The 21,676-nt window shown below is 44.8% G+C and overlaps 1 protein-coding gene across 5 annotated transcripts in view; it reads right to left on the bottom strand.

Annotated features, from left to right (window-relative positions):
* Vps13d (vacuolar protein sorting 13 homolog D) overlaps window positions 1–16,408 on the bottom strand; it is a 223,463-nt gene extending 207,055 nt beyond the window's left edge. For all 5 annotated transcript variants that reach the window (XM_085838693.1, XM_029475918.2, XM_029475920.2 and 2 more), the window contains exons 1-5: window positions 16,306–16,408; window positions 11,833–12,003; window positions 3,143–3,220; window positions 266–456; window positions 94–177 (exon numbers count right to left, since the gene is read on the bottom strand). In XM_085838693.1, coding sequence (XP_085694819.1) covers window positions 94–177; window positions 266–456; window positions 3,143–3,220; window positions 11,833–11,929 — 450 coding nt within the window. In that variant the 5' untranslated portion in view covers window positions 11,930–12,003; window positions 16,306–16,408. The remainder of the gene's footprint in view (window positions 1–93; window positions 178–265; window positions 457–3,142; window positions 3,221–11,832; window positions 12,004–16,305) is intronic.
* Window positions 16,409–21,676: the final 5,268 nt, after the last annotated feature.

The raw sequence follows: 21,676 nt of genomic DNA, 5'->3' as shown, positions 1-21,676 counted from the left end.
GCTAAACCCACAAGAAACGAGCAACTCGGAAGCGAAAACACATCGAAACCTCAGAAACCCTTAATGTGCCCTCATAAAGGTGACAGGACTCACCTCGATATTCTCCACGATCCTCGTGACAACTGATGCAGTGACTGAATACCAATATGGTTCTCCCTTCTGCTGCCGCCGCTCACTCTGCAAGGGAAAGAGCCAGTGTCAGCAGAGTGCTTCACCGTTGGGGATGTCACAGGAGCCCCTAAAGCACAGAGGCTCTATGCCTTGCCTTCCATCTCTCCTCCAGGGCCTGAAGCAGCGCTTTCTTACGCTCCCTCTCCAGTAGCTTCTCCTTCTCATCATTGAAGTCCTGGATTTTCTCAGGGCCACCAATTACATGGAGGCCAGAGATGGAGATCACCCAAGGGTCCACATGGGGGCGGTAAAAAGGAATCTGGAGGGTCACTTTCCCAATCAAGCCTGGAAGGAGAAGGATCCTCTCATTAGACAGACACCTGCACATTTCTCAGGTTTCTCAAAGTACTTCTACCTCCCCTTAAGGCACACAGATTGCTTTTACCATTATTTATTTTATTAAAAAATCAAAAACTGACAAGTGTGGTGATGCATTTAGGAAATGCTGAAGAGAGAGAGGCTAGAGGATCCCCAGTCCAAGGCCAGCAGGAGCAATACCTTGGAGTATGACATTTAGCTCTGGTAGAACTTGGAAGTCCAAAGCCCTGGATCCCATCCCCAGTACCAGAAGGAAGAAGAAAAAAAAAAAAAAAAGAACAATCACAAAACAGCAAGCCAGGTGTGGTGGTACATGTCTCTGATCCCAGCACTAAGGTGGCTAAGGCAGGGGGATGGCAAGTTAAAGCCAGCCTGGATCACAAACTGAGTTGTTTTTTGATTCAGGTTCCTACATATGTGAAACAAATGTTAGAGTAGATCTGTAAGAGCCACCTTAAAATAAAGTACTTAATTAAATAGAACCAATGTGTTGGTTTGTTTATGCTCAGCCCAGGGAGTGGCAGGCACAATTAGAAGGTGTAGCCCCGTTGGAGTAGGTATGTCTTTGTGGGTATGGGTTTTGAGACTCTCATCCTAGCTGTCTAGAAGCCAGTATTCTGCTAACAGCCTTCAGATAAAGATGTAGACCTCTCAGCTCCTCTTGCACCATGCCTGCCTAAACACTGCCATGCACCTGCCTTGATGATAATGGACTGAACCTCTAAACCTGTAAGCCAGCCCCAATTAAATGTTGTCCTTATAAGCGTTGCCTTGGTCATGGTGTCTGTTCACAGCAGTAAAACCATAACCACAACAACCAGCTACAATGAATTAAACTGGAAAATACCCAGTGAGATTTTTCATATCAAATATAGATTACCTATTATGGAAACACTCTTCCAACTGGACCACATCTTGAATTTCTAAGAGGTATCTTTCTTCCTACCGTACCCACCTACACAGACCCTGGTCACAGAACTCATCACTTAATAATTGGCTGCTTGATGAGTATTTGTTAGGAGTTTTCGTGCTTACATATCTACCAAACATACCCACTGTAAACTAAAATGGACAACATAGTATATGGATAAAGAAACCTAATGCTCACAAGAACTTGGGCTCAGAGCTACCTCGCCTGTAAAATATACTTACTTCCCAACTTCTTCCATTTTAGCCAAGCCCTTAAACTCTATGTAATAAAAGACATCTCACTGAGCATGGTATCACATGCCTTTAATCCCAGCACTTGGGAGGCAGAGATAGGAAGATCTCTGTGAGTTTGAAGCCAGCCCGATAACATAATGTGTTTCAAGACAGCCTAATCTATATAGTGAGCCCCAGGCTAGCCAGGGCTACATAGTGAGACAGAGTCTCACAAAAAGCAAGGTAACAGTGGAGCACTGAGAACAGTGTTTTCCTTTGTGTGTGGCTCTAAGGAAAGAACCAAGGCCCTCATATATCCATGCTTGTTCAGGACGTCCTCTACACTGGGCTATAGCCCCAGTCTTCATAGTGGTATTTCTAATGATAATATTAAATGACTGACTGTCTAGTCCAAGAGCAAATAAGAATATGGGTGACTGAGAATGCAGCTCAGTGATAGAAATACTTGTTCTGAATGTACAAGGACGTAGGTTCAATTAGCACCATAGGGGCAGGAGAAAATTTTTATTATTTTACAAAAAAATCATGAAAAATTAGTTTTCTCTAGGAAAATATGACATATATAACCAAGCTTAGATGCCAATTTGAATTAATACAAAGTGGCAGTTATTTGTTTGGTTGGTTTGAGACAAGGTCATACTGCGTTGGGCTTGAATGCCTGACCTTCCTTCTCCTTCCCTGATGCTGGGTTATAGGCATGCTCTGCTATGCCTAGCCACAGTGGCAAGTACTGAATGAGTTTGCAAGAGGACATGAAGCATTCTGATAGCAAAACAGAACTTCACACATCTTACTTTTTGTAAGAAGCAAGGTTGAGTTTGCCAATACAAAAGATATAAAGAATTGGATTTTCACAAATATTAGAAAACCATCAATTTTCCCCCAAAGAGTTTCTCTTAATCCTTCAATGTTTGAAGACTCTTTCTGGAAGTAACCAGTGTCAGCATTCTTCAAGTTTTCAGATTCCAATCTGTCAGTGTCTTTGCTGGTGCAAAGACATGCACATATACACAAATAAATAAATATAAAACAGTTGTAAAAATACAAGATATATAGATACTCTTATGATCTTGTGGTTTTCTGTGTGTTCAAGAGTGTTTAAGGGTGTGTGTGTGTGTGTTGCTAGGGATAGAATCCCGGGTCCTGTGCATGTTAGGCACATGCTCTACCACTGAACTCTATCCCTAACCCTAGTCCCTGACTTTTCTGAGACAGGTTTTGCCTGTCTGTTTGTCTGTCTGTCTGTTTGTTTGCTTCTGATGGGGTCTCACTGCGCAGGCCTGGCTGGCCTGGAACCAGCTATATAGACCAAGTTGGCCTCCATCTCACAGATGCACCTGCACTTGGGTGAGAGTGATGCACACTGACACAAACACTCACACTTCCTGTCTTCGTCCTCGTCAAGTAGATACCAACTCCAGGCCTTCTGACTCTCCTGTCCCAAACAAGTTGATCCCCAAACCTTCCTCCCTCCTTCGGTTCCACATACCAGCTTTGACTTCAAAGGGCAATTCCAGTTCTTTCAGGGCATCTTTCTTTAACGGGAGGTTTTCTAATTCAACAGCACCTAAAAACAAACCAGCATGAAATAAATGTTCATCCAACAAAGACCGATCTGCCGGCTGCGTGCAGAACACTGAGGGTTACGGTCATGGCAACACCAGCACTAGCCGGAGGGTTTTGTCTGCAGTACTGATCTGACCACGCACTGTGAAACATACATGACACATACATGACAGCTGAAGTGTAGAAGCCTGAAGAGCTTAGGCAAGATCCTTACTACATCTGTAATGGGTCAGAGAATTTTGGCATTTTGGTTTCTTTAAAAAACAGAAATATTATATATGTTCTCATTTTAATCCCAGGTGTGGGATGTGGAGCTGCTTTAGGTCATCCACAGCAGCTGAATATGATTTGCTCTAGCACGGGTGTGATTTTGCCAGGACCAGACAGATGGTCTCTGTGACTTTGTAGTCTTTGGAATTCTGGGGACTTTTCTGAGGGTAAACAAATGCTAGGACCTCAAGATGTGAGATGGGTTGTCACTTGGTGGGTGGTTGCTGTAGGTTGTTGTTGGTTGTGGTTTGTTAAGTGGTCATGTGCAAGAAGAAATTAGATATCCTGACAGCAAAAATCAAACTTGACCCAAGGAACTTGATGCCCCTGATCAGCAGGAAGTAGTTTAACAATAATGTTGCTCCCTTTCCCCTGTATCCTTTTTTCTCTCCTAGCAAGTCTTATGGCATCGGAAGGGTGGGAAAATGGTGGAGAAGGGCGGAAGAAAGAAGAAACCAAAAAGTAGTCAAAGTCCAGCTACAGATCCGTAGCATGGGCTACAGATTCTGTCCTTAAAAAAAAGGAAAAATAAATAAATAAAGGTAAAAGACAGAATTCTAGCACTTGGAACATAAGAGTAAGAAGGAGCAGGAATTTAAGGTAATTCTAGGCTACATAGAAAATTCTGGGCTAGGCTAATTACATGAAACCCCGTATCAATCAATCAATCAATCAATAAATAAATAAATAAATAGGGGACAGCAGGATGGCTCAGCAGATAAACGCAGTTGATACCAAGCCTGAAGATGTGGGCTCAATCCCCAGGACCTATATAGTGCAAGGAGAAAACAGACCCAAAAGTTGCCCTCTGATCACTTGTACTCTTACAAATGTGCAGAAGCACTTACAATTCATTAAAGCCATCTTGAGCTCCCAGGTCAAATTTGGCCTGCTGGTTAATTTGAAGACCCTCAGTTTAGGCTAACAGTTCTCACAAGAGTGACATCACCTGACTCTCTAAGATGAAGTGTAGGCCCCTGGGCTCTCCCAGAAATCTCCCAAATCAGAATCCCTGAGGTTAAAACACAAGAATCAGTTGTGTTTTTTAACAATCAGTCCCAGCCCTCAGCAATGCCCTTCCCCAGTAATTGATCATAGGTCACAAAACGCTTGAGAACCTATGGTTTACTTAATAAAACTGAAGGTCAGTGCAGTATTGTCTTTATTCCAGAACTTGAGATGCAGAAGCAGATGGAGCTCTATGAGGCTAGCCTGGTCTATAGAGTGAGCTCTAGGACAGCCAGGGCTATGTAGACCCTGTTTCACAATAGATTAGATTAGATTAGATTAGATCAGATCAGATAACAAAATAAACAATAAAGCCAGTCACCCAAAGGCCCGTTGCTCTTTCTTCGGCCTCTCTGCTCCTTCCTTGAGGCATAACTTATCAGAAGGCCAGGGCCAGAATGTATGATGACTTCAACTCAGGTATGCAAAGACAAGGCAGCCAGATCCAGCTCTGTTCTCATTTGGATCCAAATGTTCCCCAAAGGTCCATGAATTAAAGGATTACCTCCAACCCATGACACTATTGGGAGGTAGTGAACCTTTATGTGGGTGGGCCTATCTGGTAGAAGTTAGGTTACCGAGGACAGGCCCTCAAAAGTGACTCTGAAAATGGGGCCCCTTCCTGACTCTGCTTCCCATCTGCCATGAGGTAAGCAAGTCTGCTCTGCCAGCGGTTCCCACCATTACTCCAGGCCCAAAGGCAAGCAAACTGGGTAAACCAAAACAGTGAACCAAAATAACCTTTCCACCTTTTAAGGTGATTGTCTCAGGTATTTTATCACAATAAGGGATGACTGGCAAACAGGATCACCTAACTATGCAAGGCGTTCATCTTCATACATGCGACCAAACTGTACCCTATGCATGCCACAGGGCATAAGAGAGGACACTCTCTAGCACAGACTGTTGAAAAGAGGACCTTGGTGTCATAAAACCATTTGCACGACACAAAACAATTTCTGAGCCTTGAATCTGTCTGGGATAGGTATTTTTGAGAACAGGGAGTACAGACAACAACCATTAATGGGTAGGAAGGCCAGGAATAGGGCAGACAAGACTCACTACAAAGGCGTATGACATAGGGACGGTACTTTCCCAGATAAACGACTATGCAAACTCTAAAGAAAAGATCAAACCTAGCAATTTAGCAGGTTCTAACTAAGCATGAGCTCTTTTTTTTTTTTTTTTTTTTTTTTTGGCGGGGGTGGGGGTGGGGCAGGGAGACATCCACATAGGGTCCCACATTGCATAAAACTAACTAACCTAAAGCAAAAGAAACCTATTTCCACAGTTGGAGAGAAAATTAGGAGAATAAATCAGAAAATGATTTCTTAGGTGAAAATGACTTTCAGATAGACAATTACTGTTTCTTTTTTTGTTTTTGCAGCACTAGGGATTGAAGGCAGGCTCTTTCACACAAGAAATCGTGCTCCAGTGGAACCATGCCACATTTGAACTGAGACTGGACTTATTTTCCCATGTGCTAATCAGTCACAAAGGCAGGTGGTCCCTAGGTTTTCCTGGCCACTGCATTATTCAGAAATAGAAACTTACACCATAAAACATTAAAGAAGCTGAAGTACAGACAGCACAGGAGGTTTAGAAAGGAAAGAGAAGGAACAGAAGCCTTCAGCAAGCCAACAGCTTGGGAACAGCAAAAACACAGTAACGGTTCAAAACAGAAGACACACTAGTGTCTTCCCAACACACACACATACACACACACACACACACACACACTCAAATGTCTCATGGTCTGCTGTGCTGGGTAAGGTCCTGCCCTGCCTGCTAGGAAGGACTGCTCCTAAGACTTATGCAGCAAAGCACCTGAAGGAGGTAGACACTTCTGAAGCTAGAATGCCATTTACTGATTTCCAGGCAGACAATTTCATGGATGGCTCACCCTAAAATTCCTCATCTCACACTGGCCAGAGATCTACACACTAATACTGTAGTGAACTCAGGCATCTCCCAGGCATCTCTGTTGACTACCAGTTCTCTTCATTCTGCTCCAGGTTATTTATAGGACCAGGCTGAATGGGGTTCAGCAAACAAGGAGAATTGGCATGTGCAGTCATTACCCAGCAAAGCCTTTACTTTCTGACTCCAAACCATCCTCCTGTACCTACAAGTTCCCAGGCCCTGCTCATGGGATCCCCTCGTCGTGGAGTGTGGTTACCACTGTGCAATCCACTGAAACCCTTTTTAGCTCGCACAAACGCTACCCCAGTTTTCCCCAGGCCCTACAGATAAAACAAAGAGTTCCTCTTCTATACACTTAAATACATAATATAATTTTTGTAATTAAAGGTAGAGTCTCACAGTGTCACCCAGACTAGCTAGAACTCACTACATACCCTAGACTGGCCTTGACCTCACAGCATTCCTTCGTGCCTCATCTTCTCGAGTACTGGGATCACAGGAGCAAGCCATCACATCCATCCAACTATGGCCTCTAGCTCAAGTGCAGACATTCAGCGATGACTGCCATGTGGGCAGGAACTTTACAGGCTGAGGCTGAAAGATGATAATGACAGCACCTACCACTAACTGAGATCTCACTATGTGCCAAGTACTTCATCATTATCTCACCCTCCCACCCCACCCCCAAATAGTAGGCCTCAAACTCATGCTCTCCTAATCTCCCACTCATGCAAAGCCAATGTTCTACCACCAGGCTATAATCGCAGCCCCTAGATTATCTCATTCATATATATGTGTGTGTGTGTGTGTGTCTGTGTGTGTCTGTGTGTGTGTGTGTGTGTGTGTGTTGTGTGTGTGTGTGTGTGTGTGTGTGTATTTACATGCTGGAGATATGGGTCAGCAGTTAAGAGCACTGCTTGCTCTTTCAAAGGACCTGGGTTCAAATCCCAGCACCCACATATCAGCTCACAACTCTAATTCTAGTTCAGAGGGATGACATCCTCACACAGACATACATGGAGGCAGAACATCTCCATTTTTTAATTAAAAAAAAAATGTATATCTCCCATGAATTTGAAAGAGCAAGGAAGGGTATATAGGAGGGTTTAAAAGGAAAGGGAGGGGGTAAATTGTATAATTATATTATAATTTCAAAAATATAAAAGAGATAATCTTTCAAATATTTAATACATGGGGGGCTTTAAGTGAAAAGTGGTCCCTATTAGCTCATATATTTCAATGTCTGGTTCTCCAGTTCATGAGGAAAGAGGGGAAGTGTGGTCTTGTTGGGGGAGATGTGTCACTGGGGGTGGGCTTTGAGGTTTCAAAAACCTATACCAGGCCCAGTGACTTTCTGCCTGCAACCTGCAGATCCAATCAGATGTGAGTTCTTGGCTCCAGTTCTAGCACCATGCCTGCCTGCCTGCCTGCCTGCCTGCTGCCAGGCTTCCTGTCATGATAATCATGGACTAATCTTAAACTCTAAGCAAGCCCTCAATTGAATGCTTCCTTTTATAAATTGCCTTGGTTGTAGTGTCTCCTCAGAGCAATATATCAGTAACTAAGATAATATACTCTAATTTTTAATTTTATGTATGTGGATGTTTTCCCTGTATGTATCATCTGTGTGCCACTTCTGTGCCTGGTACATGTAGAGTCCTGAAGAAAGGATCAAATCCCCTGGAGCTAGAAGTTGTAAGCTGCTAAGTGGGTGCTGGGAATTGAATCCAGGTCCTCTGGGAGAACAACCAGTGCTCTTAACTGCTGAGCCATCTCTCCAGCCAATGCATTATCTCATTCAATCTTCCTAACGAAGCAAAGAAATATTACATGTTGAGTATCCCTGTCTGAAATACTTGGCAATTTCAATTATTTCAGGTTTGGGGGACTTTCTAACTTTAATAAATTTTACTGGTTGAGTATTCCCAAACAAAAAAAATCAAACATTCAGAGCCAGGGTTCTAGTTCAGTAGGTAGAACACTTTCCTGTTCATGTGTGGTACCATGGGCTCCACATCACCACTGCAGACTGGAAGTGTGCACACCTGCAAGCCTACCACTTGGGATGTGGAGGCTAGAAGATCAGAAATTCAGCCATCCTCAGCTATATATCAACTTTAAGGTCAGCCTGGACTATATGAAGAATCCAGGGGCTAGAGACGGCAGATGGTAGAACCAACTGCCACCAAGCAGAACAACCTGAGTTTGATTCTTGGGACCACACTGTGGAAGAAGAGAATAACTCTCACAAGTTATCTTTTGACCTCCACCTATTCGATATGGCACACACACTCCAAACAACCAATTAATCAATATAATGGAAAGTAAGAAAAAGGGGGGTGTGGAGGAAAGAGTGAAGGGAAAAAATATTTATTTATTTATTTATTTATTTATTTTTACAAAACAAGGTTTCTTTCTCAGTGTAGCCCTGGCTATCCTGGAATTTTCTCTGTAGACCAACCTGGGTTCAAACTCATAAAGATCTGCCTGCCTCTGCCTCTAGAGTGCTTGGAACAAAGGCGTGAGCCACTACTGGTGGGCTGGAAAACTAATTTTTAAAACTATTCAAAATACAAGCACAGTGCCCTGCTATCACGGGCTTTGTGCACTTCGTCAATACTAAAGTGCTCCACATTTCAGAATCTTCCAGACTGCAGATGCTCAAACTGCTCATCAGCTTCTCAGAGGCAGTTTGCTTAGAACCCTCTGAGATGGCTAAGTGGTGTAGCACCAGAGGTCACAGGCAGTCTATCTGGCCTGGGGTGAAAGAGGAAGAGATGGTGAAGAAGGCCTTTGGTGGCCATCATAGTCACTGGCAGCTTGTAAGCAGTGAGAGCAGGGTCAGAGCTCGGGCCTGAGTTGTAGTCCCAAGTGCAGAGCCCTGCCCACAACAGGTGCTCACTAAGTGTTGGCCAAGTACAACCTCTGTCCTCCAACTACTCACGCAGTGATTGGCATTCTAACTACTTCAGGACACATCAGCTGATCCTGTGCTGACCATCCTGACAATGAATGATGAGGACTAACCTGCACTGCAAGCCCACTACATGCCAAGAACAGCTCTAAGCTCTTTGACCCACATCCTCAGAGCCCTATGGGATGATTAATAACTTCTCACATGCAGAAATTGAGTAATGTGTTCAAGTTGCTGATAAATATTACAACTGGACACAAACTCAGTCTGGTATAAAAATCATCTTTTTTTTTTCTTTTTTCTCCTTTGTGTCCCTTCCAGGCAGTCCAACCACAGGAACCCACAATGGCCCAGCCACTTGAAAACAATGTCATCTTGTATCTCCCCACACATTTAACAACAGTAAATATTTGATGCTAGTTCAAAATAAGGGTCTCTTTCCTGTCTAACAACCTGTGCCCTCAACCACACTCCATTATGACAAGACCAACAAATACCATCAGTTCCTTTCCATAGCCAGTCTCCCAGTTCACAGTCATGCTTCCACGTGCTATGGTGTGTGCTTTGGACTCCTTAAGTAAAGGGTCAAAACTAACACCAGTTATGGAAGAAAAACATTCCTCAAGGTTCCATACCATAGATTTTTTTTTTTTTTTTTTGGAAACAGGATCTATCCAGTCCCAGCAAATTCACTATGTAAGAGCAGGCTGCTCTCCAACTCAGACATCTGCCAACCTCTGAATCCAGAGTGCTATAACTAAAAGCAATGCCTCACTATGTCCAGTTGCATTCTATAGATTTAAAGGCCAAAGAGAACAACAGTCCTTAAAGAGGATGCTAGAAAAGTTACCATAAACAGCACAATGATGCACACAATTGTTATAAGACATATTCTAAGCTGTGTGGTATGCCTGCAATCCCAGCACTTGGGAGGCAGAGGCAGGAGGATCACCACCAGTTTGAAGCTAGCAGAGGCATCATGGTAAGCGTCAGGTTCAGCCAGGACTATAGAGTGAATGAAAAGCAGCCGGATGGGCCAAGGAGATGACTCAAAGCATAAAGGTGCTTCCTGCCCAGTCCAACTATGATCCTTAGAACACACAGTGAGAGAGAGAACCAACTCCCAAAAGTTGACCTCTAACTGCCCCATATACACCATAGCGTGTGAACCCATAAATGTACAAAATAAATAAACGCAACTTTAATCTTTCTTTTAAGTCAGGGTTCCACTGTGTTGATCAGGCTGGCCTTGAACTCACAGAGATCCACCTGCCTGTTTCCCAAGTGCTGGGATTAAAAGGATGTGCCACCACACCTGGCACTTTAATTTAAAAAAAAAAAAAAAAAAAAAGGATACATTCTGCCTAGAAGTGCTGAGATCAGAAATCCGTCATTAGTACCTCCAGATCCATCACGTGCCTTAAAGCTCCATCTCGTCAGTGAACAGTATGCCACCACCTAACTCTGCTCTTAATGAGGGAAGCTGAGCCCGCAGTGCTCTCCCAAGCCTGTTACCTGCAGTCTCGAGGTACCCGGGCACACCAACAAGTCTCAGAGCGAGAACTTGACACTACTGCAACCTCTTCGCTTTTGCTTCCCACTAGCTTCCTTCCAAGAACTGAGGGGAAAGTGGAGAGGAAAGACTCCATTTCTGCCTCTAAAGAAAGGAAGGAGAGGGTAGGGGACAACCAGACCACACTAGCTTCCCACAGCCACCTCAATCACTCCTGACAGGCCTGGGGATGGGAAACTCCTGGAACAAAATGGGTCCAAGACAAGGCAGTTCTGGTCCTGCTCTCAGAGTGTGGACCCCCACAAGCTGTTGGGGACCAGCCTGGTCCTGGGCAAATCCTGTCCTGGGACACTGCACGTCCTTCCTCTCCACTAGCTTTGACTTTGCTTGCTGGCAGTCAGATCTTAAGGAAGTGTCTTACTTTGTATCCCTGGCTAGCTTAGAACTCGCTATGAAGAACAGGCTTACCTGAAAATCAAAGTAGACCAGGCTAACCTGGAACTCATAGAAATCCACCCCTGTGGCTCTAAAGTACTGGGATTAAAGGTGTATACCACACCTAGCTCTATCTTCTTTCTCTATATACATTAAACCAGCGGTTCGCAACCATCCTAATGTTATGACCCTATAATAGAGTCTCATATTGTGGTGACCCCACCCCACCCCAATCGCAAAATTATTTTGTTGCTACTTCATAACTCACACAAACCTACAGGTAAATTCGGGCACATGAGGGACTCTGGATTAGGGACGGTGCAGGAAGGCTGCTACCATGAGTCTGACACCACCCTCCCCAACCCACATGGTAGAGGAAAAGAACCAACTTGCACAAGTTGTCCTCTGACCTCCACATGGGCACCATGGCACATGCATGACCTTCCCACACAGACAGACAGACATTCATACATACATAAGGTATGTAAACTTTTATTTTTTTTAAAGAAAGAAACACCATATTTTACTGAAGAGAAATGAGTGTGCTTACCTTTGAGAAGTGCAACCGACAGCTGGTCAGTGTTCAGGTTATTGACATATTTCCCCAAATAGGTATTGAGAACCCAGGCCACCAGACCTTCCAACATGACTATTTCCTCAGAAAAAGGTGCTTAAAAATCATGGATCAGTCTTTTATTTCTCTCTCTCATGGTCTCTGAATCTATAAAAGAAAAAGAAAAAGGAAGTTAACAGAGCACAGCTCGGTGTGGTGTGGCACGCCATAATGCTGGCACCTGGGAGGTAGAGGCAGTCGGGCTTCTCGGAGTTCCAGACCTGCCTGGTCTAGAGTTCCAGGCCAGCCAGGAATAAATAATGAGTTCCTGCCTCAAAACAACAACAAAACAGAACCTAGATGTATTTCTGTGTTGACTCACTGTTCTGCTTGCCTCGAGCTAGATTCGGGAAGACGGGCACCCATACTGATCTTCAGCTACGGGTACAGTCACTTGGAAACTCTGAAAATCACCTCCAATTTGAAGCTAAGCCTTCTAGTCAGCTTCCTTAGGGGTAGACTTGGGACCAGACTGGCCTCATCAGAGCTTTTCACAGGGGCAACCTAGCAACATTTGATATGTGTGTGCACTGGGCGCATGCAGGAGCCTGCAGGGGCCAGAGGAGGGCATAAGGTGCCTGGAACTTGAGTTACAGAAGGTTATGAGCCTCCATGTGGGTGTTGAGAACCAAACTCAATTCCTCTGCAAGACTAGTGTTCTTAACCACTGCCATCTCTCCAGTTCTGTGAAGACATTTGTGATTATTGTTACTTAGATGCTGCTCAGCTATCTTGTGAGGAGGGCCTGTAGAAGCTGATAAGCATCTTACAATACCCATGACAACCCCAATCAACAAAGACTCATCCACCCCAAATGCTAAAAAGCGTGAACCTCGATCAAAGCAGAAAATATTCAAGAGGCTATGTGAATGAAATTCACACTCTATAACTCTAGTTAGGATGTCCTAATTAAAATTAGCAAATTTATTCATTAGGCTCATTCATAAAATCATCTAAATGGAAGAGAAAGGCAATGCTTTATTCATCACTGAACTTTTTTTTTCTTTTAGACCAGAGTCTAATATATCCAAGGCTGGTCTTGAACTTACCACATAGCTGAGGGCATATCCTTGAACTTCTAACTCTCCTGTCTTCACCTTCTTAGGAGGTGCTGGGATTACAAGTCTGCACCATCACATATGGTGTATGTGGTGCTGGGAACTGAACCTAGGGCTTCAAGCACACGAGGCAAGCACCCTGCCCACTTAGGTACATCTCCAGCCTTATCACTAATCTTCAACAGTCCCATGGTTGCTGACCTAATGACTATTTTAGGTCAGCAAAGGCAAACACCACAAGTGCTCTGGTTACAGGTTCAGCCTTTAGATTCAGTACTAAATCACAATTGCTTGTTACAATTGTATAATGTTGTGTTCGCACTATTATAAAAATACAGATTATTCTATTAAACACACACGTAATAAACACTCTAAAGCTTATCAGAATATTGATTGGCAATTAAAGTCAGCTTCCCTTTCTTTCATCTGCTGTTAGTATGTAAACGATACTTTAGCTTTGCTTTGTAAAAGTGTAAAAGTGTTCTGTAAAAGTGTTCCATTGGGGAGCTAAAGTCATGGCTCATTGGTTAAGAGCACTGGCTGCTCTTCTAGAGACCCAGGTTCAATCAATTTCCAGCAGCCACCTGGTAGTTCACAACCATCTGTAGCTCCAGTTCCACGGAATCTGATGCCCTCTTTGTCCTCCATAGGCACCAGGCACCCATGTGGTCCACAGGCATTCATACAGGCAAAACACTCATAATATAAAATAAATTTTAAGAAAAGTTTTGCCTAAAGTTTTTGCATAGATATTTTTACTATTACAGTTAGGTCGAGGGGCATCCAAATAGCTCAGAGGAAAAAGGCACCTGCTACCAACCTGAGAGCTTGAATTCCATCCCTAGGGCCCACATGCAGGAGAGAACTGGCTTCAGAAAACTGTCCTCTAACCTCCACTTGCATGCTGTGGTATGGGCACACCCACCCTCAGACCCCAATGCATATATACACACAAAAATAAACATATTTTCTAAGTGAACGTGAGAAAGATTAAGACAAAAAAAAAAGTTTAAGTGAGAGGCAAGAATGGCGATGCAGGCCTTTATCTCAGTACTGGCAGGCAGAGGCAGGTGGATCTGTGAGTTTAAGGGCAGCGGGGTCTACACAGCAATTCCAGAACAGCCAGGGGCTATATACCCTGTCTCAAAACAAAAGTTTAGCTGGGTTCTCAGATCACTGGTCTAGTGGACTCCAGTAAGGGCTGTGAGCTGTAAATCTTGCTCCTAGGCCATCAAGTTGGTCACCAGCCACCACACCAGCCATTCCAGATTTCCTGTGGCATGTGTCCCACTTGGAACCAGACTATTTTCAGGATCATTTCCAAGGACTTTGCCCCATGACTAGTGATTTATCTTACTGCCAGGAGATACACTCACCCCAAGGAAAAAGCTAACAACACAAGACAGACCCAAAACAAAAGCTCCCCTAAAAGTTGACCCAGCCTCAAGGGAAGGCGGACATTTACTTGTCCGTGCAAGACATAATTATAATGAGGGACAGTTAAAAAAAAAAAATCAATTAACAGGGTGAAGACCTACACCTTTAATTCCAGCACAAGGGAAGAAGAGGCAGGCAACCTCTGAATGGAAGGCCAATCATCTCATCTACATAGGGAGTTCCAGACCAGTCAGAGCTACAAATTGAGACCCTGTCTCAATAACAATATTAATAAAACATTTTGCAGAAAATGCACCTTACTGTCTTATTTCTTTCAAAAGAAACGGGTGGGGGGGGGATGAAGGGGAGGTTATGCTCCAGACATAAAGCCAAGAATGGGAGGGAGGGGGTTGGGGGGACTCCTCAGCATTTGCTTTAAAGGTCACAAAAACAATTTTTTTTTAATTTTTAATCAAAAATGCTTCACCGTGTAAATAAAAGAGACGTTTCTCTACTGTCATTTTAACAAGGTAAATCTATTAAAAACACAATGTGAAGCTGACTACCTTGTTTTACTATGTGAGCCTCAAACAGTCCTGAGCACCAAGCCAAGGCTAAAGTAATCTTTATTTTTGTTATTGCCATTAACTTCAGCCCTAAAAGCCAACTCTCCCTAAAATGCCAACTCCAGATGTTTTCCCAGTAAAGAGAAACTACTGTCGGGCTAGCATGGTGTCTCAGAGGGTGAAGGAAATCGCTACCAAGACTGAGTTTAAACCCCGGAACCCATATGGTTAAAAAGAGACTACAGACTCCCACAGGTGTTCTTCTGACAGCTGCCCTCCCCCAGCCCCCAATACACACATAAAATAAGTGTAAAATAAATTTACTTTTCCAGGAAACTATTGTCGTTTTGTACCCATGTTCTGCCCCTACCATACTTATTCTCGATGTAGAAGAACACAAAGTACACATTTAAAAGTCATGAGCTGTTAGCGCCCTAAGATGTTCTGCTCCGTGTGAGGCCCAAGCCAGAAAGCATCCATTAGCTCTGCTAAGCATCTAGAGCAGGCTTGAGGCCACTTCAAGGATTCCCTTAAGGAATCTGGTTTCAGGGAGGTCCGCCAGGCTGGCCAGAATCCCAGAGTATTTATATGCTCGGGTCCATCAGGACTTCTAGGCAGCTGCCCGGTAATAACCCCCACCTGGCTTCCCCTATCTGGTGTGGCAGGTGACACTGAGGGATCTGGGTTCAACCCACAGCCTGGGCAGACAGCCGGACATGACCTTGAGCCAGGCCCCACCCGAGAAGAGGCCAGACCCGGGAATAGGAAGCATTGGCATTTGGACCTGGAGAATCCCTCTGCCAGGCAGCTAGGGCTGAGAGCTGAGGGATTCCAGGAGCTCTGCCACAAGGGGACAACTCCAAGTGTGTGTCAGGCCGGGGGGCTCCGCAGGAACGCGAAGCTTCCCTGGCCTTTCCATATCGCCGATCTGCTGTCAGAACCCCAAGCCTGGCAGCAACAGGGGACAGAGCCACCAAGCCTAGAGAAGATGGCTCTCTAGGGGTAAGAGAGGCGAAGGGTCCCCTACCTGGAGGAAAAGTGGGGAAGAGAGGGACCCCGGGGACAAGCCTGATGTCCCCACCCAGAGGTGACCCCAGAGGGGATGGAGGCACTGAGGGAAAGGACGCCGCCCCACTAGGGGTGTGCTGAAGAGACACTCGCACGTTGGAATCAAGCCTCGGGAGAAGTGACACCCAAAATCCAGTGGGGTCTCCAGGCTGCAGAGACCGGTGCCCGGAGCCCGGGCCTGAAGTGCCAGCGACTCTCGGGCTCCGAGCTCCCCGCGAGGGCGCCCGGGCTCCGGGAGAGGCCGGCTGCCGCGGACCCTGAGTCGGGCCGTCGGAGCACAGCCGGGTCGATCACGTGGCCGCTTTCCTTGAGGTCCTCCGCCCTGACCGCCGCCCCCCTACCTGTCGCTGTAGCTGTAGCTACCGCTGTCGCTGCCGCCCAAGCCCGGTTCTGCGAGGTGCTTCCTCTCCGCCACTCCTCAATGGCGGTGACTATAGAGCGCTAGACTCGATCAATCGAGTGGCTACGTACCTGGGCCTGGCCAACAGAGCACCGAGCCGTCGATGGAGCGCCCCCTAGCGTCAGCAGCCGTTGCTGTAAGGGCGGCGGGTGCCTCCCAGGATGCTGGGGGCTTAATGAGCAACAGCTCAATCAGCCCCGTTTTACAGATGGGTAAACTGAGAGTCGGGACAGTGTAGGGACATAAATCATCCTAGTTCAAACATTATCGTGCCTCCAAAACCGCCCTGCTTACCATCTACCTTTTTATCCCACCACCAATAATGACCCCTTGACTGCTACTTAAGTCTGTAATTCAAACCATGCCTTTGCCTGCTTAAATCACTCTCCCCACTACACTTGTATTAAAATTCATCTCCTGGGCTGTCAAGATAGCTCAGCTGGAACAGGACCTTGCAACCAAGCCAGATGACCAATTCCCAGCACCCATGTGGTAGAAGGAGAGAACTGACTCACTCAAGCTGCCCTCTGACCTGCAGGTGTGCCTGCCCACATATACACACAAAATGAATAAATGCAAATTTTAATTTAAAAAAATACCTCCTTCTGGGCATTCAGGAAAGTTAATAGTTGGAAGGCAGCTTGAGCTACATAGTAGGTTCATCCATATCCTGTCTCAAACCCCACCCTCTCGCTTTTCCACCCCCAACATACACACACAATACTTCCTGAAGGCAGGAACCACTATATAAAGCCAGGCATGGCGGCACACACTTGTAAGCATACACACTGAGCCCAGGGCTCAGGAGATAGAGAGAGAAAGGAAGATGAGGTGTCTAAGGTCATTCTCAAGATACGTAATGAATTGGGGGCCAATCTGGGCTACTTGAGACTGTCTCAAAAATAAAACAAGTAAAAAATAAAAACCCTCTGTACTGTGCCACACTAAAATTTGTCTGGTCTTATTCCCTTTCTATGGCTTTCTCTGGTCCACTTGACTCACAGAATGCTTCAGTTCCTGCCTCCGGTCCTTTGCATCCATCATTCTCTCTGCTTAGCATGCTGTACTCCTAGATCAGTGCGGTCCTACAGAAGTATAATGCCAGCCCCATAGACTCATTTGTTACTTGCTATATCAAAAGAGATGAGCCAGTCGGGCGTGGTGGCACACGCCTTTAATCCCAGCACTCGGGAGGCAGAGGCAGGCGAATTTCCGAGTTCAAGGCCAGCCTGGTCTACAAAGTGAGTTCCAGGACAGCCAGGGCTACACAGAGAAACCCTGTCTCAAAAAAAAAAAAAAAAATGAGCCTGGAAGGTATAGCTCAGTAGTAGAGTCCATGTGTGATGATGGATTAAGTCCCTAGGACCAATGGCAATAAGGTGGGGGGAGAGATAAAGGGAAATTTGTTTAGTGATTTAGTCACTCCGATGAACCACAGTACTCTGATCACAGCATATAACCAACAGCAAACCAACCTTGTGTGCGTTGATTTCTGAGATCAAGTCTCTGCATATAGCTCCGGTGGGCCTCAAACTCAAGATCATCCTCCTGCCTCAGCCTCCTGATCTGTGCCCGGCAGAAAGATGGTTAGGAAGATATATTAGTGCTGTTTTACTGAAGGTTTTTGAAATCCAGGAATATTTTATACTGTGCTATCTCTCAGGACAAACCAGAGACTTTGAGTACTGGGTGAGCAATTGGAAGTGACTAGCTGCACTCTGAATGGCCATGGGGCGGAGCTAACTGCTCCTTTCTCTGCACTTCCCACTTCATAGGACATTTACCCCATCCCCCATGAAATTCTCTCATCCATTTTTCTGTTGTGCTTTTCTCTTTACAAACTTGTATTTTTACTTTTAATCGTATATAATCACACACACACATGCACGCAAATGATCTTCATATTGCATTCATTCATATTCTTGATGTTTGTTTGGCTGTCTAGGCTGGCCTGAAACACCCTATGGAGCTAAAACTGGTCTGGAACTCCTGGCCCTTCTGACTCCGCCTCTGAAGGGCTGGAATTGCCATGTGAACCATTAGGACCATCTCTTCACAGGGCTTAACGCTATTTGAAATTATCTGTGTGTTTGTCTATTCCTGCATTATCTTTCCTAACCCTGACTCTAAAGCAGATGTTTTGCCTTGATGCCAGTGTTTCCCCAGCAAACATTGTCTGAGCTCCAGGTGATAGCACACACTTGCAAACCCAGCACTTGAGAGACGGAGACAGGGGAGGTAGGAGGTCAAGACCCTCCTCAGTTATATAGCCAGTTTGAGAGCAGCCTTGGACTACATGAGACTCTACCAGGAGGGAAGGGAGGAAAGGGGAAAGGAGGGAAGAGAAGGGGAGGAGATTGGGGGGAGGGAGGAATTCCCAAGTGTATTCGTTGGACTAGTGACCACCTAGGGCATTGATGAGACATGCCTTTGAGTGTGTCTGTGAAGGCTTTTCCAGATGGATGTAAAAGATGAGCTGGTATCTCAGACTGAATTTAAAAAGAGAAAAACAGCAGGCAGAGACCAGCTAGGTGGTTAAAATCACTTGCTGTTCTTGCAGATGACCAGGGTTTAGTTCTCAGTGCCCATATCAGGTGACTCACAGCCACCTGTAAATCCAGTTCCAGAGGATCTATCCAACGCCATTTTCTGGCTTCTAAAAATGGTACACAGATAAGCTGGTGCACATACCTGCGTGTAAATAATAATTGATTTTAAAAAACTTAACGGGTGGCACATGCCTTTAATCCCAGCACTTGGGGGCAGAAGCAGGCAGATTTCTGAGTTCAAGGCCAGCCTGGTCTACAGAGTGAGTTCCAGGTCAGCCAAGGCTGCGCAGAGAAACCCTATCTCAAAAAACCAAAAATATATAAATAAATAAAAAGATGCTACTTGTCTGGTATTTGGTCACAGTTGTTGCGGCCCGCCCGCGGTCCACAACACGAACGGTTCAACTGAAAATGGCAGTTCAGGCTGAAAAGAGAGGAAACTAGACGGGGCGGAAGAAAAGAATGGAGCCAGGACAACAAGTTCTGATCTAGGCTCAATTTTACTAATTCCAGACACTCAGTTTATAAAGGAAGGGGGAGGGAACCCAATTTCCCGCCAAGTAACTCAGGGTCCAGTAGCAGGACGAACACGTGTGTGACTCCAGGCAGCAAAGGCAGGTTCCAGCAGTGGGCGTGGCAGGACGAATGAGCCGGTAGCTCCACCCTTGAGCAGGCAGGTTCCAGGCTGGGGAGAAGGGAGGCTACATTTCCCCCCATTAGGTAACAAAACAAAAATAAAAAAGGGGGTGGCCTGTGGCAGAAAAATTATCTATGTTCAATAATTCTGCCTGAGTTCCTAGGGCTAAAGAAAAAACTTGTTTCCGTGGGATTCCCTAACTTTTCTAATGGTAAACTATATCTGGCTAAGACTGTCTTTAAAGCACTGACTGAATAGCAGCGCTGGGCTGTAGGCTCTGACTTTATAATGCTAATTAGTGCTGAATAGGTAGCTACCTGTTTACATTTTAAGTAGGGCGTTGGAACCCTGGCTGAGTTTAACTAAACGATTTTAGAATAACACTGAGCTGATAATTATCCGCAATTTTGGGTGACAGGCAAGGGGACAGGAAGAAGGGGTTAAGACTGGCTGGCTCCTAGTACAAGGCCAATTGGCTTTTTTATTTTTTTGGGTGTGAGGCAGTGAAGGGCTTGCCCTTACGACAGCAAGGTCTCCAATCTCTCTCCCCCCTATTAATTAAGTTTAAATAGGCAATGCTTAACAGAGGTGATCAAATGATTTTTTTTTCATCTATAGATGAGTGGGCCTTTAACCTTGACTTGGGTGGACATTGACCCGATTCCTCCCGTGAGCATTGTAACAACTCACATCTGTGGCTCTTGGTATCTTTTGGGGAGGGGAGGCAGAGCCTTAAGTATTTTTGGTTTTTAGCTGGAGTCAGATACCAACCTCTTTCAAATCAGGTGTGTCGCACAGGGAACTCAGAAACGGTCAAACTGGACCTTCTCTCCGCAGTAATCTCCTGCGCCAAGCGGTACCCATACTGTATTCATATGATTATGAATCAGTAGCGCAATTCTGAGTTATTGTGAGGTCTTTATATGAGACTTGTTAACCTCAGATTTAGCAAGGCCTAGACAAGAATTATGTCAGTATTAACACCGTTAATTTTGGTTAAAATAGGAGCTGAAAGTCTTTCCTCTTCATCCCTGTTATTCCCAGTAGCCTGAGGAACTAAGGACACCTTGCAGTAACAGCAAGGGTGAAAAGCCAGAGGCCAGCTAAGGGACTAAGCCCATCTCTATCAAAATAAGAACTAATCTCTGTAAATATATATGAAATTTTTACTTTCTTAGCTCTCCTGTTAAATCTAAATCTTTTCTAGACTGAAAAGCCACATGCTGGGATGTCCCTGGAAGGGAGATTAGCAATACCACCTGTTTGCTCGTAGGGGCGGAGAACCGGAGAACCGGAGAATGTAGATTGACCTGCTTGAGAGAAGGAAGAATTCTAAACAATGAGAGTGTAGCAATGTAAATTTTCTGTTCGGAGAAGTCAAGGTACTTTATTTAGATGCAAATTGTAAAGCTAAAGTTAATCTCCGGCCTCTTGTAGGGGAATTGGCTCAGAGGAAAACAATTTTTTCTGAGAGCTTCCACTCCCAGCACAAGAGGAATTTTAGTCTTTAGAATGATACTTACGAGGAGAGACAGAATCTGTGTTTACCTGACGAATTAATCTCTCTGGTAGCCACCGTGCTTCATCTTCATCTCGTGAAAAAACACAAACCGAGCCTCTTCCCCAGATTAGAACTGGATCTGGACCCTTCCATTTATTAGTCAGGGCGTCCTTCCATTTTACCAATGCATAAGAATTAGAAGTAACTGGGTGCCAGTGGCGTTCCGCTGCAGACTGACCTTTAATGTCAGTTTGCAAAAAGTTTAGGACAAATAGGGTAAAGGCGAGATGAGCCTTTGGTGACCTTGGGGGAAATGCTCTGAATTAACTTTGCTAGGTAATTTAGAATATAGGAATATCTAATAATTGAACTGAATATTAGACCAGTCTAAGATTGAGTTAGAATGGCTGGTCACACTGAAGAAGAGTGAAAAATCATTATGACTCTATTAAATGACTAATTTTACTAAGTCTGAATATACAGTCTCTGATGTACTATTGCCATAAAGTTAAAAGGCTAGAAGCTAGTCTAAACTGGAAAAATGACAAGCAAGGATGGATCTAAAACATGAATTTAATCTTTTAGTCCTTTTAATTAGGACACTGAGTTAACTTACCTGTTGGCT

This window comes from Mus caroli, unplaced genomic scaffold, assembly GCF_978045245.1.
Source record: "Mus caroli unplaced genomic scaffold, Mus_caroli_1 scaffold_6, whole genome shotgun sequence".
In the NCBI taxonomy this organism is placed as follows: Eukaryota; Metazoa; Chordata; class Mammalia; order Rodentia; family Muridae; genus Mus; species Mus caroli.
This window is presented reverse-complemented; position numbering and strand designations above follow the sequence as displayed.